This window comes from Salvelinus alpinus, chromosome 10 (assembly GCF_045679555.1).
Source record: "Salvelinus alpinus chromosome 10, SLU_Salpinus.1, whole genome shotgun sequence".
Lineage (NCBI taxonomy): Eukaryota > Metazoa > Chordata > Actinopteri > Salmoniformes > Salmonidae > Salvelinus > Salvelinus alpinus.
Window position 1 is genome coordinate 69943061 of NC_092095.1, and position 18387 is coordinate 69961447.

The 18387-nt window shown below is 45.5% G+C and overlaps 1 protein-coding gene across 2 annotated transcripts; it reads right to left on the minus strand.

Moving 5' to 3' along the window:
• Positions 1–72: 72 nt before the first annotated feature.
• LOC139532768 (uncharacterized) lies at positions 73–18166 on the minus strand. 2 transcript variants are annotated; one of them, XM_071330783.1, is made up of 10 exons: positions 17912–18166; positions 15421–15608; positions 14707–14897; positions 12911–13126; positions 10612–10951; positions 8070–8203; positions 6898–7137; positions 3866–4036; positions 700–789; positions 73–249 (listed from the first exon to the last, which is right to left on the minus strand). In XM_071330783.1, the coding sequence occupies exons 2-10, from the start codon at positions 15599–15601 to the stop codon at positions 73–75; spliced, it is 1740 nt and encodes a 579-aa protein (XP_071186884.1). In that variant the 5' UTR covers positions 15602–15608; positions 17912–18166. The 2 variants fall into 2 exon arrangements, with proteins under 2 accessions (XP_071186884.1, XP_071186883.1); XM_071330782.1 differs by having other exon boundaries at positions 8070–8206.
• Positions 18167–18387: the final 221 nt, after the last annotated feature.

The window sequence follows — 18387 nt, forward strand, 5'->3', positions numbered from 1 at the left end:
GCCGAATCCATGATCTATCGCTGCGTAAATCTCCCTTTGACATCACAACATTATTTGCGCTAAGGTCTTTAATCATAACCACATCAGCCCGTGTATCTGTTGAATGTATTCTTCGGTGTGTGCTCTCTCCACGGTGGATTGTGTCCCTGTCCCTCCGTAACCACTCTGGCTGTGCTGGAATATTATGTCCTTCGCGATGCGCGCGCTTGCAGCCTGTCCTCCTGCCAGATTCAGCGCGTGCGGACCAACCTGTTTGTGACAACAAAGGTAATACTGCTGAGTCACACTGACTGTACAGTGTTACATAAGCAACTGAGTCTCTGTCGACAAGTACCTTACAAAAGAGATTCTCACATAGGTCTACTTTCCAAGCCATATTTTGTAGGTATTTTCTGCCTATATTTCAGAGCCTATATTGCGTCCTTGAAAGACTAAAGAAAATACAAGTGTATAAATATATCAAAAGGCTATCCCTCCTCTGCTTTGCCAACACTCCATTTGATTATCTTTCCACCCCTCCAAAACCCAGAACAGCTACTTTTATTTTAATCCATATCAGCATTTTATCATTACATGTGTCTGTCAATGCGTTGACAAATTCCCAGCTATATGAATGAAATATTCTCTCTCTGACATTCCATTCTAATATTTTTATACAAAAGGTCTTCATTGTGTGATTAGCAAGAAATGCCAATATACCTGAAGTGCTGCGTACTGTCCCATCAGGTACAGAGGACAGCCTGGAGCCCACTGCAAGCTCTCAGATATACAAGGCCAGCCATCCAGGACCTAAAGTTGAGATACATTGTAATTAGACTTGGATCAAATGCAGGTAACTGTAGTATAGTAGTAGTCTATAGTATAGTATAGTAGCATAGTAGTAGTCCATAGTAGTATAGTAGTAGCATACAGTATTATAGTATAGTAGTAGCATATAGTATAGTAGTATAGTAGTAGCCTATAGTAGAATATTAAATTAGCAGCATATAGTAGTACAGCATAGTAGTAGCCTATTAATAGTATAGTAGTATAGTATAGTAGTATGGTGGTAATCTATAGTATAGTAGTATCCTATAGAAATATATGAAATTAGCAGCCTACAGTAGTATAGTATAGTAGTTGCCTAGTAGTAGTATAGTGGAATAGTAAAGTAGCATAGTAGCAGCCAATAGTAGTATAGTATAGTAGTAGCATGTAGTGGTATGGTATAGTAGCAGCATATAGTATAGCAGTATAGTAGCAGCATATAGTATAGTAGCATAGCAGTGTAGTATAGTAGTATAGTAGTAGCCTATAGTAGTAAAGTATAGTAGTAGCATATCGTATAGTAGCATAGTAATAGCATATAGCATAGTAGTATAGTATAGTAGTAGCATATCATATAGTAGCATAGTAATAGCCTATAGCATAGTATAGTAGCGGCCTATCGTATAGTAGCATAGTAATAGCGTATAGTATAGCAGTATAGTATAGTAGTAGCATATAGTATAGCAGTATTGTAGTATAGTATAGTAGTAGCCTATTGTATAGCAGTAGCCTATAGTAGTGTAGTATTGTAGTAGCCTACAGTATGGTCGCATGGTAGCATTGTAGTGTAGTAGTAGCCTATAGTATAGTGGCAGCCCATAGTACCATAGTAGAGTATAGTAGCATAGCAGTAGCCTATAGTATAGTATAGTAGTAGTATAGCACAATAGTATGGTAGAGTAGTAGTATATAGTATAGTAGTGGCCTACAGTGGTATAGTAGTTGCCTATAGTATAGTAGTATAGTATAGTAGTAGCCTATAGTATAGTAGTAACCCATTATATAGTAGTATAGTATAGTAGTAGCCTATAGCATAGCAGTATTGTGGTGCCGTATAGTATAGTAGTATAGTATGGCATTGGCATATAGTAGTACTTCAGTCTAGGCTAGTAGTAGCCCGTAGCATAGTAGTACCGTAGTGTAGTATTGTAGCAGCCTGTAGTATAGCCTATAGTATAGCAGCAGCGTAGTGTAGTAGTATAGTAGTAGCCTATACTATAGTAGTATAGTGGTGTGGTATGGTAGCAGCATATAGTATTGTAGTGCCTATAGTAATATAGTAGCAGCACATAGTATAGTAGCATAGTACAGTGGTATAGTATAGTAGTAGCCTATAGAATCATAGAATAGTATAGTTGTAGCCCATAGTATGGTAGTATAGTATAGTAGTATAGTAAAGTCCGGTATAGCATAGTGGTGGCCCATATGCGTATAGTATAGTAGCATAGTATAGTAGTAGCCTATGGTATAATAGTTGCAGCCTATGTAGTATAGTACAGTTGTATAGTAGTAGCCTATATTAGTATAGTTGCATAGTATCGTAGTAGCATATAGTAGAATAGTTTAGTATAGTAGTATAGTGTGGCAGCAGCCTATAGTATAGTAGTATAGTATAGTAGTAGCCTACAGTATTGTAGAATATTAGTAGCCTATAGAATAATAGTATAATATAGTAGTACAGTAGTAACCTATTGTATGGTAGTATAGTACAGTAGTGGCCTATAGTATTATAGTTTAGTAGTATCCTATAGTAGTATAGTAGTATCCTATAGTAGTATAGTATAGTAGTAGCCTATCGTATAGTAGCATAGTAATAGCCTATAGCATAGTAGTATAGTATAGTAGTAGCCTATCGTATAGTAGCATAGTAATATCCTATGGCATAGTAGTATAGTATAGTAGTAGCCTATAGTATAATAGTATAGTATCATAGTGTAGTATGGTATGGTAGCGGCCTATAGTATAATAGTATAGTATAGTAGTATAGTATGACATAGTATAGCAACCGCCTATATTAATATGGCATAGCATCATAGTATAGTAGTATCCTATAGTATAGCATGGTAGTATAGTAGCAGCCTATAGTATAGTAGCATAGTATGGCAGCAGTCTATATTATAGTATTGTGGTCACCTATAGTAGTATAGTATGGTGTAGTATGGTATAGTATAGCAGTACCCCACAGTAGTATAGTATAGTGTGGTATAGTATGGTATAGTGGTATGCTATAGTAGTATAGTATAGTTGCATAGTATGCTATTAGCCTACAGTATAGCAGTAGCCTATATCAGTGTGGTAGCTTATAGGCTCTACTAGGCTCTACTAGCCTAAAGTATAGTATAGCAGTATCCTATAGGAGTATAGTATAGTAGCAGCCTATTGTATAGTGGTAAAGTATAGTAGTAGCCTATAGTGTAGTAGTATTGTAGCATAGTATAGTAGTAGCATATAGTATAGTAGTAGCCCATAGTGGCATAGTATAGTTGTTCTCTGTTTAGAGAGTCCACCAGATCAGAGGCAGTAGGGATGACCAGGGATGTTCTCTGTTTAGTGAGTCCTCCAGATCAGAGGCAGTAGGGATGACCAGGGATGTTCTCTGTTTAGTGAGTCCTCCAGATCAGAGGCAGTAGGAATGACCAGGGATGTTCTCTGTTTAGTGAGTCCTCCAGATCAGAGGCAGTAGGGATGACCAGGGATGTTCTCAGTTTAGTGAGTCCTCCAGATAAGAGGCAGTAAGGATGAACAGGGATGTTCGGTTGATAAGTGCGTGAATTTGACTATTTTCCTGTCCTGCTAAGCATTCAAAATGTATCAAGTACTTTAAAAAAAGTAGAATATTTTCTATAGGAATGTAGTGAAGTAAAAGTAAAAGTAGTAAAAAAATATAAATAGTAAAGTAAAGTACAGATACACCAAAAAACTAAAAAGTATTTTTACTTAAGTACGTTACACCACTGTAGTATAGTATAGTAGTATAGTCATTTTGTGGACACTGATTTTATTAAAGACACATGAAAGATTCTTGCAGAGGTTGAGATATGATATGATAGCATCACACCTGAATAGGGAATTCCTTGATGACAGAAGAGAGCATAGGGTCTTGGTTGACGTCCAGTTTACATCCTGTAGCCAGCCATATCCTGTCCCCAGTCCAAGTCTCACAGCCATTCTGTCCACACAGTGACAGTCTCCACACCTGGCTTTCATAGCACCACTTAGCTTCAGTCACCTGTAGAACACAACAGGTCATGAATCCATAACCACTGTTCACCGTGAATACCTTGACTCTACTTTCTCTCTTTCACCAGATTGTATTATTTTATGTTTCCAAATGTTACTTCTCCACTGCGACCCCCAGGGTGGACAGAGGTCGTGTGTGTCTGGGGGTCACAGTAGAGAGGGTGGACAGAGGTCGTGTGTGCCTGGGGGTCACAGTAGAGAGGGTGGACAGAGGTCGTGTGTGTCTGGGGGTCACAGTAGAGAGGGTGGACAGAGGTCGTGTGTGCCTGGGGGTCACAGTAGAGAGGGTGGACAGAGGTCGTGTGTGCCTGGGGGTCACAGTAGAGAGGGTGGACAGAGGTAGTGTGAGCCTGGGGGTCACAGTAGAGAGGGTGGACAGAGGTAGTGTGTGCCTGGGGGTCACAGTAGAGAGGGTGGACAGAGGTCGTGTGTGCCTGGGGGTCACAGTAGAGAGGGTGGACAGAGGTCGTGTGTGCCTGGGGGTCACAGTAGAGAGGGTGGACAGAGGTCGTGTGTGCCTGGGGGTCACAGTAGAGAGGGTGGACAGAGGTCGTGTGTGCCTGGGGGTCACAGTAGAGAGGGTGGACAGAGGTCGTGTGAGCCTGGGGGTCACAGTAGAGAGGGTGGACAGAGGTCGTGTGTGTCTGGGGGTCACAGTAGAGAGGGTGGACAGAGGTCGTGTGTGCCTGGGGGTCACAGTAGAGAGGGTGGACAGAGGTAGTGTGTGCCTGGGGGTCACAGTAGAGAGGGTGGACAGAGGTAGTGTGTGCCTGGGGGTCACAGTAGAGAGGGTGGACAGAGGTCGTGTGTGCCTGGGGGTCACAGTAGAGAGGGTGGACAGAGGTAGTGTGTGCCTGGGGGTCACAGTAGAGAGGGTGGACAGAGGTAGTGTGAGCCTGGGGGTCACAGTAGAGAGGGTGGACAGAGGTCGTGTGAGCCTGGGGGTCACAGTAGAGAGGGTGGACAGAGGTCGTGTGTGCCTGGGGGTCACAGTAGAGAGGGTGGACAGAGGTCGTGTGTGCCTGGGGGTCACAGTAGAGAGGGTGGACAGAGGTCGTGTGTGCCTGGGGGTCACAGTAGAGAGGGTGGACAGAGGTCGTGTGTGCCTGGGGGTCACAGTAGAGAGGGTGGACAGAGGTCGTGTGTGCCTGGGGGTCACAGTAGAGAGGGTGGACAGAGGTCGTGTGTGCCTGGGGGTCACAGTAGAGAGGGTGGACAGAGGTCGTGTGTGTCTGGGGGTCACAGTAGAGAGGGTGGACAGAGGTTGTGTGTGCCTGGGGGTCACAGTAGAGAGGGTGGAGAGAGGTCGTGTGTGCCTGGGGGTCACAGTAGAGAGGGTGGGCAGAGGTTGTGTGTGCCTGGGGGTCACAGTAGAGAGGGTGGTCAGAGGTTGTGTGTGCCTGGGGGTCACAGTAGAGAGGGTGGACAGAGGTCGTGTGTGCCTGGGGGTCACAGTAGAGAGGGTGGACAGAGGTCGTGTGTGCCTGGGGGTCACAGTAGAGAGGGTGGACAGAGGTCGTGTGTGCCTGGGGGTCACAGTAGAGAGGGTGGACAGAGGTTGTGTGTGCCTGGGGGTCACAGTAGAGAGGGTGGACAGAGGTAGTGTGTGTCTGGGGGTCACAGTAGAGAGGGTGGACAGAGGTCGTGTGTGCCTGGGGGTCACAGTAGAGAGGGTGGACAGAGGTCGTGTATGCCTGGGGGTCACAGTAGAGAGGGTGGACAGAGGTCGTGTGTGCCTGGGGGTCACAGTAGAGAGGGTGGACAGAGGTCGTGTGTGCCTGGGGGTCACAGTAGAGAGGGTGGACAGAGGTAGTGTGTGCCTGGGGGTCACAGTAGAGAGGGTGGACAGAGGTCGTGTGTGCCTGGGGGTCACAGTAGAGAGGGTGGACAGAGGTCGTGTGTGCCTGGGGGTCACAGTAGAGAGGGTGGACAGAGGTTGTGTGAGCCTGGGGGTCACAGTAGAGAGGGTGGACAGAGGTCGTGTGTGCCTGGGGGTCACAGTAGAGAGGGTGGACAGAGGTTGTGTGAGCCTGGGGGTCACAGTAGAGAGGGTGGACAGAGGTTGTGTGAGCCTGGGGGTCACAGTAGAGAGGGTGGACAGAGGTCGTGTGTGCCTGGGGGTCACAGTAGAGAGGGTGGACAGAGGTTGTGTGAGCCTGGGGGTCACAGTAGAGAGGGTGGACAGAGGTCGTGTGTGCCTGGGGGTCACAGTAGAGAGGGTGGACAGAGGTTGTGTGAGCCTGGGGGTCACAGTAGAGAGGGTGGACAGAGGTCGTGTGTGCCTGGGGGTCACAGTAGAGAGGGTGGACAGAGGTTGTGTGTGCCTGGGGGTCACAGTAGAGAGGGTGGACAGAGGTCGTGTGAGCCTGGGGGTCACAGTAGAGAGGGTGGTCAGAGGTCGTGTGAGCCTGGGGGTCACAGTAGAGAGGGTGGACAGAGGTCGTGTGAGCCTGGGGGTCACAGTAGAGAGGGTGGACAGAGGTCGTGTGAGCCTGGGGGTCACAGTAGAGAGGGTGGACAGAGGTCGTGTGAGCCTGGGGGTCACAGTAGAGAGGGTGGTCAGAGGTTGTGTGTGCCTGGGGGTCACAGTAGAGAGGGTGGACAGAGGTCGTGTGAGCCTGGGGGTCACAGTAGAGAGGGTGGACAGAGGTCGTGTGTGCCTGGGGGTCACAGTAGAGAGGGTGGACAGAGGTCGTGTGTGCCTGGGGGTCACAGTAGTATTAATATTATTGATATCTATTTACCTAGCAGTATTATTCTGACTAGTACTATTACAATGTTGTTGTTATTTCTGTACCTGGCAGTATTATTCTGACTAGTACTATTACAATGTTGTTGTTATTTCTGTACCTGGCAGTATGCTCGGACAGACAGCTGTCCAGTTTGGATGTAGGGCTGCAGAGCTGCATAGGCCTCAGGTGTAACTGCCCCTCCCTTCCTGGCCTGTCTGATCATGGCCAGTCTCTTATGGACGCTGCTCTCGTTGTAGAACTGGCGCAGGTAGGCCAGGCCGTCCATCTTGATGCCATGCTCCACATGGGAGTACCGCCCCACCAGGCTCTCCACGTCACCCACGTCAAACTGCTTCAGCTGGGGGAGAGGACCGAGGCAGAGGGGGTTGGGGTTGGAGATCATGGTGGTCTGACTATAACAGTCTCTTAACATCAAACTGCTTCAGCTGGGGGAGAGGACCGAGGCAGAGGGGGTTGGGGTTGGAGATCATGGTGGTCTGACTATAACAGTCTCTTAACATCAAACTATTTCAGCTGGGGGAGAGGACCGAGGCAGAGGGGGTTGGGGTTGGAGATCATGGTGGTCTGACTATAACAGTCTCTTAACATCAAACTGTTTCACCTGGGGGAGAGGACCGAGGCAGAGGGGGTTGGGGTTGGAGATCATGGTGGTCTGACTATAACAGTCTCTTAACATCAAACTGCTTCAGCTGGGGGAGAGGACCGAGGCAGAGGGGGTTGGGGTTGGAGATCATGGTGGTCTGACTATAACAGTCTCTTAACATCAAACTATTTCAGCTGGGGGGGGGGGGGGTGGCGGCACTCTGGAAATGTGATGTACTTCTAGAGTATATTTTTTTAAACATGTCTAAAAATGAACAAAATCAAAAAGGGTACTTTTGAGATATTCATATTATTAGTTTGACTGTTGAATAAACTCATGTGTAAATTTGTATTTCACATTATATACAAACTATATTAAATACATATAAAAAATAGTCCATATTTTAGAGCACTCTATGAAGAGTGTAATGACACCGAGATGTTGTCTGTATCATGTACGGTTCACAGATCATAGGGTCTTACAGGAGGCATGTATAGGTCTAAAAAGGCCATTTTCACCAGGATTTTCAAAACAATGGTTTGTGCTACAAATGTAAAAGCATATTAAAACCTCCTTGATCCTCCAAATGAAGTTTCTATGTGATCATTTCCAGAACTAACAAGTTTCCACTTCAGGAGGAAGGAAAGATAATTGGGACATGGCCATAGATCTAAACAGAAACAGACCTGTAAGTGTTTGCGCATCACCCAGGTCACATGACTGGCTCCTTGTTGCAGAGCGATGGAGATGACGTGAGCGCTAGTCAGGCCTCCACCAACCACCACCACCCTCTGGCCAGGCTCACACACCACATGGGGACCTGCTGGATGGAGACAGAGTTAGTGACACCACATAGAGACCTGCTGGATGGAGACAGAGTTACTGACACCACATGGGGACCTGCTGGATGGAGACAGAGTTAGTGACACCACATAGAGACCTGCTGGATGGAGACAGAGTTAGTGACACCACATAGAGACCTGCTGGATGGAGACAGAGTTAGTGACACCACATGGGGACCTGCTGGATGGAGACAGAGTTAGTGACACCACATAGAGACCTGCTGGATGGAGACAGAGTTAGTGACACCACATAGAGACCTGCTGGATGGAGACAGAGTTAGTGACACCACATAGAGACCTGCTGGATGGAGACAGAGTTAGTGACACCATGCAGGGACCTGCTGGATGGAGACAGAGTTAGTGACACCACATAGAGACCTGCTGGATGGATACAGAGTTAGTGACACCGCATAGAGACCTGCTGGATGGAGACAGAGTTACTGACACCACATGGGGACCTGCTGGATGGAGACAGAGTTAGTGACACCACATAGAGACCTGCTGGATGGAGACAGAGTTAGTGACACCACATAGAGACCTGCTGGATGGAGACAGAGTTACTGACACCACATAGAGACCTGCTGGATGGAGACAGAGTTAGTGACACCACATAGAGACCTGCTGGATGGAGACAGAGTTAGTGACACCACATAGAGACCTGCTGGATGGAGACAGAGTTAGTGACACCATGCAGGGACCTGCTGGATGGAGACAGAGTTAGTGACACCATGCAGGGACCTGCTGGATGGAGACAGAGTTACTGACACCACATAGAGACCTGCTGGATGGAGACAGAGTTAGTGACACCACATAGAGACCTGCTGGATGGAGACAGAGTTAGTGACACCACATAGAGACCTGCTGGATGGAGACAGAGTTAGTGACACCACATAGAGACCTGCTGGATGGAGACAGAGTTAGTGACATCAAACTGACTCTTAACAGGAACAGAATGTCCAACACAAATAAGTACTAAGTAAATAAGTGAATTTCAATTCAATTCAATTCAAGGGGCTTTATTGGCATGGGAAACATGTGTTAACATTGCCAAAGCAAGTGAGGTAGATATTATACAAAAGTGAAATAAACAATAAAAATTAACAGTAAACATTACACATACAGACGTTTCAAAACAATGAAGACATTACAAATGTCATATTATGTATATTTACAGTGTTGTAACAATGTACAAATGGTTAAAGTACACAAGGGAAAATAAATAATCATAAATAATCATGGGTTGTATTTCCAATGGTGTTTGTTCTTCACTGGTTGCCCTTTTCTTGTGGCAACAGGTCACAAATCTTGCTGCTGTGATGTCACACTGTGGTATTTCACCCAATAGATATGGGAGTTTATCAAAATTGGGTTTGTTTTTGAATTCTTTGTGGATCTGTGTAATCTGAGGGAAATATGTGTCTCTAATATGGTCATACATTGGGCAGGAGGTTAGGAAGTGCAGCTCAGTTTCCACCTCATTTTGTGGGCAGTGTGCACATAACCTGTCTTCTCTTGAGAGCCATGTCTGCCTACGGTGGCCTTTCTCAATAGCAAGGCTATGCTCACTGAGTCTGTACATAGTCAAAGCTTTCCTTAAGTTTGGGTCAGTCACAGTGGTCAGGTATTCTGCCACTGTGTACTCTCTGTTTAGGGCCAAATAGCATTCTAGTTTGCTCTGTTTTTTTGTTAATTCTTTCCAATGTGTCAAGTAATTATCTTTTTGTTTTCTCATGATTTGCTTGGGTCTAATTGTGCTTCTTCTACATATTTCTACATATGATAACTCAAACAGATGCCCAGTCAGTGTGATATTACAGTATTGCAGCCTTTGGCTTGACAGCATGTCAAGTCACCTCTACACCAGGAGAGGCCATTATAGCACAGTGTCATGTTATGTCACCTCTAAACCAGGAGAGGGCATTATAGTACAGTGTCATGTCATGTCACCTCTACACCAGGAGAGGGCATTATAGTACAGTGTCATGTCATGTCACCTCTACACCAGGAGAGGGCATTATAGTACAGTATCATGTCATGTCACCTCTAAACCAGGAGAGACCCTTATAGCACAGTGTCATGTCACCTCTAAACCAGGAGAGACCATTATAGCACAATGTCATGTCATGTCACCTCTACACCAGGAGAGGGCATTATAGTACAGTGTCATGTCATGTCACCTCTACACCAGGAGAGGGCATTATAGTACAGTGTCATGTCATGTCACCTCTACACCAGGAGAGGGCATTATAGTACAGTGTCATGTCATGTCACCTCTACACCAGGAGAGGGCATTATTGTACAGTATCATGTGGAGACATATGGTCCATCTATACAGATGTGTGACTTCCATAGCTTTCAATACCAGAGGATTCTCATCTCAACCCACCTGATGAGAGAGAAGAAGAACTCTCTTCCTGTTCCTGGTTCTGGCTTCTTGGTTCCTGTTGCCGTGCTGACCTTGAGGCGGGGTGGTGGTGGTGCATGAGCTGCACGGTGTGCTGCAGGCGTTCCTCAGGGTAGCTCTCCGCTATGGACGACACCCAGAAAGGAATGTTGGCCATCTGGGCACGGGTCGGCCCGGTCGCCATGACTACCCGCCTTGCCTCGAGGACGTCCTCGTTCTGAAGGAACACCCTGAATGATGTCACAATTCCTTCTGACATGACAGGGGTCAGTCTGTCCACTGTGCCCTTTGTCAGGACACTGTCCAGGCCATATTTGTCCACCTGGATAGAGTATTGTCGTTGTATAGTTATTTTGTTCAGGGTGATTTGAGTTGATGGCTAATAGATTACATGCACACACATATTACATTATATATCACAAGTTCATAGATTTTAATGAACAACTACAGTGGCAAGAAAAAGTATGTGAACCCTTTGGAATTACCTGGATTTCTGCATAAATTGGTCATAGAATTTGATCTGATCTTCATCTAAGTCACAACAATAGACAAACATAGTGTGCTTAAACTAATAACACACAAATGATTGTATTTTTCTTGTCTATATTGAATACATAATTTAAACATTCACAGTGTAGGTTGGAAAAAGTACAGTGGCGCAAAAAAGTATTTAGTCAGCCACCAATTGTGCAAGTTCTCCCACTTAAAAAGATGAGAGAGGCCTGTAATTTTCATCATAGGTACACTTCAACTATGACAGACAAATGAGAAAAAGAAATCCAGAAAATCACATTGTAGGATTTTTTATAAATTTATTTGCAAATTATGGTGGAAAATAAGTATTTGGTCAATAACAAAAGTTTATCTCAATACTTTGTTATATACCCTTTGTTGGCAATGACAGAGGTCAAACATTTTCTGTAAGTCTTCACAAGGTTTTCACACACTGTTGCTGGTATTTTGGCCCATTCCTCCATGCAGATCTCCTCTAGAGCAGTGATGTTTTGGGGCTGTTGCTGGGCAACACGGACTTTCAACTCCCTCCAAAGATTTTCTATGGGGTTGAGATCTGGAGACTGGCTAGGCCACTCCAGGACCTTGAAATGCTTCTTACGAAGCCACTCCTTCGTTGCCGGATCAGTCGTCCTGGTCCCTTTGCAGAAAAACAGCCCCAAAGCATGATGTTTCCACATCCAAACCTCATCCCAACTGTAAAGTATGGTGGAGGGAGCATCATGGTTTGGGGCTGCTTTGCTGCCGCAGGGCCTGGACAGCTTGCTATCATCGACGGAAAAATGAATTCCCAAGTTTATCAAGACATTTTGCAGGAGAATGTAAGGCTCTGTCCGTCAATTGAAGCTCAACAGAAGGTGGGTGATGCAACAGACCCAACACACAGAAGTAAATCAACAACAGAATGGCTTCAACAGATGAAAATACGCCTTCTGAAGTGGCCCAGTCAGAGTCCTGACCTCAACCAGATTGAGATGCTGTGGCATGACCTCAAGAGAGCAGTTCACACTAGACATCCCAAGAATATTGCTGAACTGAAACAGTTTTGTAAAAAGGAATTGTCCAAAATTCCTCCTGACCAATGTGCAGGTCTGATCCGCAACTACAGAAAACGTTTGGTTGAGGTTATTTCTGCCAAAGGAGGGTCAACCAGTTATTAAATCCAAGGGTTCACTTACTTGTTCCACCCTGCACTGTGAATGTTTACACAGTGTGTTCAAAATAGACATGAAAATGTATAATTGTTTGTGTGTTATTAGTTTAAGCAGACTGTGTTTGTCTATTGTTGTGACCTAGATGAAGATCAGATCAAATTTTATGACCAATTTATGCAGAAATCCAGGTATTTCCAAAGTGTTCACATACCTTTTCTTGCTGCTGTACATAAACCCTACCATAGAGCAAGCATTCACTGTAAAACTCACATTCACTATCATTAGTAGTCATCAAGTGTATTAGTGCAGGTCTGGAACAAAAGCCTGCAACCCCAGTAGCTCTCCAGCAGGAGGGTTAGTTGACCACTCCCAGTTAAGTCCTACTTGTGTCACACAGAGAAGCATCACTGTTATTGCACAATTTGGTGTAGTGGAGGGACTCACACATTATGTTAAGTATGGTGTGGGGTTGGGGTCAATTCCATTTCAATTCCAATTGGAAGTTCAGTTAACTTCCTGAATTGACTGAATTGAAATGGAATTCACCCCAACCATGGTGTGGTGCCTTTTCACTTCAACTCAAGCCACGGCCAGCGTGCATCTCCATCTCCGACCTGCTGCCTGAAGAAGTCCACACTGAGCCTGGTGCCTGGCAGGCTAAAGTACAGGCTCTGCTGCAGGCCTCTGCTGCTGCTCAGTCTCCTCCTGTCCTTCTTGCCCAGGCGCATGTCGTTGAAGAAGGCGTTCTCATCCAGAATGAAGGTGTGGTCAGGGAGGCAGTGTAGCTCCGCTGTCCGATCCTTCTCCAGAACAAACTCCTGCAAAGCCCTCTGGGGGGAACCAACACAAAGGGATTATAGGCAAAAACAAGTACACTGCCTGAATTGACTGGATTGAAAACTGAAGTGACCTCAACTCGCGTTGTCCAGAAGGAACCATTCATTCAACCCTACAGCAGGGACCATCACCTTGTTGAGGGTGTGGGTCTGTGTGCACCAGGGTGTGTGAGCAGAGGTGATGGATGTACCTTATTGAGTGGGTCTGTGTGCACCAGGGTGTGTCTGTGTGCACCAGGGTGTGTGAGCGAAGGTGATGGATGTACCTTATTGAGTGGGTCTGTGTGCACTATGGTGTGTGAGCGAAGGTGATGGATGTACCTTATTGAGTGGGTCTGTGTGCACCAGGGTGTGTGAGCGAAGGTGATGGATGTACCTTATTGAGTGGGTCTGTGTGCACCAGGGTGTGTGAGCAGAGGTGATGGATGTACCTTATTGAGTGGGTCTGTGTGCACCAGGGTGTGTGAGCGAAGGTGATGAATGTACCTTATTGAGTGGGTCTGTGTGCACCAGGGTGTCTGTGTGCACCAGGGTGTGTGAGCAGAGGTGATGGATGTACCTTATTGAGTGGGTCTGTGTGCACCAGGGTGTGTGAGCGAAGGTGATGGATGTACCTTATTGAGTGGGTCTGTGTGCACCAGGGTGTGTCTGTGTGCACCAGGGTGTGTCTGTGTGCACCAGGGTGTGTGAGCAGAGGTGATGGATGTACCTTATTAAGTGGGTCTGTGTGCACCAGGGTGTGTCTGTGTGCACCAGGGTGTGTGAGCGAAGGTGATGGATGTACCTTATTGAGTGGGTCTGTGTGCACCAGGGTGTGTGAGCAGAGGTGATGGATGTACCTTATTGAGTGGGTCTGTGTGCACCAGGGTGTGTGAGCGAAGGTGATGGATGTACCTTATTGAGTGGGTCTGTGTGCACCAGGGTGTGTGAGCGAAGGTGAGGGATGTACCTTATTGAGTGGGTCTGTGTGCACCAGGGTGTGTGAGCAGAGGTGATGGATGTACCTTATTGAGTGGGTCTGTGTGCACCAGGGTGTGTGAGCGAAGGTGATTGATGTACCTTATTGAGTGGGTCTGTGTGCACCAGGGTGTGTGAGCGAAGGTGATGGATGTACCTTATTGAGTGGGTCTGTGTGCACCAGGGTGTGTGAGCGAAGGTGATGGATGTACCTTATTGAGTGGGTCTGTGTGCACCAGGGTGTGTGAGCGAAGGTGATGGATGTACCTTATTGAGTGGGTCTGTGTGCACCAGGGTGTGTGAGCGAAGGTGATGGATGTACCTTATTGAGTGGGTCTGTGTGCACCAGGGTGTGTGAGCGAAGGTGATGGATGTACCTTATTGAGTGGGTCTGTGTGCACCAGGGTGTGTGAGCGAAGGTGATGAATGTACCTTATTGAGTGGGTCTGTGTGCACCAGGGTGTGTCTGTGTGCACCAGGGTGTGTGAGCAGAGGTGATGGATGTACCTTATTGAGTGGGTCTGTGTGCACCAGGGTGTGTGAGCAGAGGTGATGGATGTACCTTATTGAGTGGGTCTGTGTGCACCAGGGTGTGTGAGCGAAGGTGATGGATGTACCTTATTGAGTGGGTCTGTGTGCACCAGGGTGTGTGAGCGAAGGTGAGGGATGTTGAGTGCTCTGAACTGGCTCTCCCACAGTGAGGTCCATGCTCCGTATGAGTCCACCACTCTGAAGGCCAGCGGAGGGCAGGATGAAACTGACTCTGGGTCTGGAGCGGTCTGCTCCTCGGGCTCGGCTGTCTGCTGTCCTGGGACATATTACACACCTGTCAACCAGACAGCATCACCAGCAGAATGGTGTGAACTGGAGAAACTAAAATACAGTCTATACTGTGTCTACTTCAAATTAAGCCTACACCTTCAACCTCGACTAAAAAAGCACTTTCAATGGAGATGTTCTTTTTAGTCTAGAGACTGGGTCTGGGCCCGGCTTGGAGCGGCCTGCTCCTCAGCTGGCTGTCGTCCTGGGGATGGGGAGACATTAGAGACCTGTCAAACAGAGAGCACTAACAGCATGCTGTACACTATGTGTGTCGAGAGATTAGAGAGGAATGTCTCTCCTAACTGAAATCAAGAAAGGCCAAAATGTGAGGAAAAACATCTGTCTACTTTATGGGATGTTTTCCTGGACCCAGATCACGCCGACGTCTAGCCCCTGACTAAAACGCCCTTTTAATAAACATTCACTCTTTAGCCTGAGAACAGGCTTCATCTGGGCCCTTTATGGAAAGCTCATGTAAAAACATTGAACTGTAGTGTAGTTATCCTCACTGGTAGCTCCTCCTCTCTTGTTCTTAGAGCGGCTGGTCTTGGCCCTGCCCTGGCTGAGCTGGATCCCCTGGAGGATGTCTGTGTTGGGGGGAGGTGGGGACAGGGCCTGGTCTGGACGGGACAGCAGGGTGGCCAGGGTCAGGGCATGGGGTCCTCCACCTATTATTAGGACGTCCAACATCACACGGCTGTAAATCAAATGTAAAAAACATTCTAATCCTTGGTAAACAACAGGTGTAAACTAACAGTGAAATGCTTTCTGACGGTCCTTCCCACCAATACAGAGAGACAGAAATAGAAATAATGGAAAGATAATAACACAAGGAATAAATCCACAATGAGTAACAATAACTTGGCTATATACACAGAGTATCAGTACTGAGTCAATGATAACTTGGCTATATACACAGAGTACCAGTACTGAGTCAATGATAACTTGGCTATATACACAGAGTACCAGTACAGAGTCAATGATAACTTGGCTATATACACAGAGTACAAGTACTGAGTCAATGATAACTTGGCTATATACACAGAGTACCAGTACAGAGTCAATGATAACTTGGCTATATACAGAGTACCAGTACAGAGTCAATGATAACTTGGCTATATACACAGAGTACCAGTACAGAGTCAATGATAACTTGGCTATATACACAGAGTACCAGTACTGAGTCAATAATAACTTGGCTGTATACACAGAGTACCAGTACAGCGTCAATGATAACTTGGCTATATACACAGAGTACCAGTACTGAGTCAATGATAACTTGGCTAGATACACAGAGTACCAGTACTGAGTCAATGATAACTTGGCTAGATACACAGAGTATGAGTACTGAATCAATGATAACGTGGCTATATATACAGAGTACCAGTACAGCGTCAATGATAACTTGGCTAGATACACAGAGTACCAGTACTGAGTCAATGATAACTTGGCTAGATACACAGAGTATGAGTACTGAATCAATGATAACGTGGCTATATATACAGAGTACCAGTACAGAGTCAATGATAACTTGGCTATATACACAGAGTACCAGTACTGAGTCAATGATAACTTGGCTATATACACAGAGTACCAGTACTGAGTCAATGATAACTTGGCTAGATACACAGAGTATGAGTACTGAATCAATGATAACGTGGCTATATATACAGAGTACCAGTACAGAGTCAATGATAACTTGGCTATATACACAGAGTACCAGTACTGAGTCAATGATAACTTGGCTATATACACAGAGTACCAGTACTGAGTCAATGATAACTTGGCTATATACACAGAGTACCAGTACTGAGTCAATGATAACTTGGCTAGATACACAGAGTATGAGTACTGAATCAATGATAACGTGGCTATATATACAGAGTACCAGTACAGAGTCAATGATAACTTGGCTAGATACACAGAGTACCAGTACTGAGTCAATGATAACTTGGCTAGATACACAGAATATGAGTACTGAATCAATGATAACGTGGCTATATATACAGAGTACCAGTACAGAGTCAATGATAACTTGGCTATATACACAGAGTACCAGTACTGAGTCAATGATAACTTGGCTATATACACAGAGTACCAGTACTGAGTCAATGATAACTTGGCTAGATACACAGAGTATGAGTACTGAATCAATGATAACGTGGCTATATATACAGAGTACCAGTACTGAGTCAATGATAACTTGGCTAGATACACAGAGTACCAGTACGAGTCCATGTGCACAGGTACGAGGTAATTGAGGTAGATAAGTACATATAGGTAGGTTTAAAGTGACTAGTCAACAGGATAGATAGTAAACAGTAGCAGCAGTGATGAGTCAAGAGTTAGTGTAAAAATAGTTATTTCAGATAGTCAGGTAGCTATTTAACTAACTATTTAACTAACTATTTAACTAACTATTTAGCAGTCTTATGGCTTGGGAGTAAAAACTGTTCATATAACACAACCACACAACCACACAACCACACAACCACACTCACTCACTCACTCACTCACTCACTCACTCACACACTCACACACTCACACACTCACACACTCACACACACACACACACACACACACACACACACACACACACACACACACACACACACACACACACACACACACACACACACACACACACACACACACACACACACACACACACACACACTCAAACACACACACTCAAACACACTGTCAATCTCTTAACTCTCCACTGCAAAGTACAACCGAGCAAAACAGTGAGTGATGTTAAACCACTAAGCCTTCCAGAAGGATCTCTGCCCTACAGGAATGTGTGGCAGTTTAACATTTCCTGCCAACACTACAAGCCTACTGCTTCAGATATATTTTCACTTACCACAGGCTAGTTAGTCATTTAGCTACCTAAAAAGTACCAAGACAAAGTAAACACATAACACAGTACCTCGTTGAACTTTCAGTATCTGTCAACTCAGTTTGTCAAACACAAAAACAAAACACAAAACACAGTACCTTATTAAGATTCCAGTGTCTGTCAACTCAGTTTGTCAAAATACGTAAAGCCTCCAACAGTCACAGTGTGTCAAGATAAAACAGTCAACATATACTAAGGCTAAAAACTATTTATACTAAGGCTAAAAACAACATATACTAAGGCTGAAAACAATTAAGGCTGAAAACAATTAAGGCTGAAAACAATTAAGGCTGAAAACAACTAAGGCTGAAAACAACTAAAGATGAAAATGGTGGTAGCCAGCCCACAGCTGGTCAGGGCTGTAACCCTATCTACCCCAGGCATCATCTATAGACACAGTTGAGTGTCATTGGCTACCGGGAGGGCTCTCAAAATAGCCTTGCCGTAAAGCAGGGTGGGGGGTGGGAGGGGGGGGGGGGGGGTTCTGAACTCTCTCACACTCTCACAGCTTATTACCACTGTTATCTAAACTGACTTGATACTGTCCACCAATGGTGCTCCCTGAACCTATAAC

Excerpts from the sequence above, each read along its gene's own strand:
- LOC139532768 (XM_071330782.1), bottom strand. The coding sequence starts at position 15,601 with ATGTTGGACGTCCTAATAATAGGTGGAGGACCCCATGCCCTGACCCTG. Across the intron at positions 10,952-12,910 it reads TGGACTTCTTCAGGCAGCAG|GTGGACAAATATGGCCTGGA; the intron begins GTCGGAGATGGA and ends TACTCTATCCAG. Across the intron at positions 790-3,865 it reads TCAAGGAATTCCCTATTCAG|GTCCTGGATGGCTGGCCTTG; the intron begins GTGTGATGCTAT and ends TCTCAACTTTAG.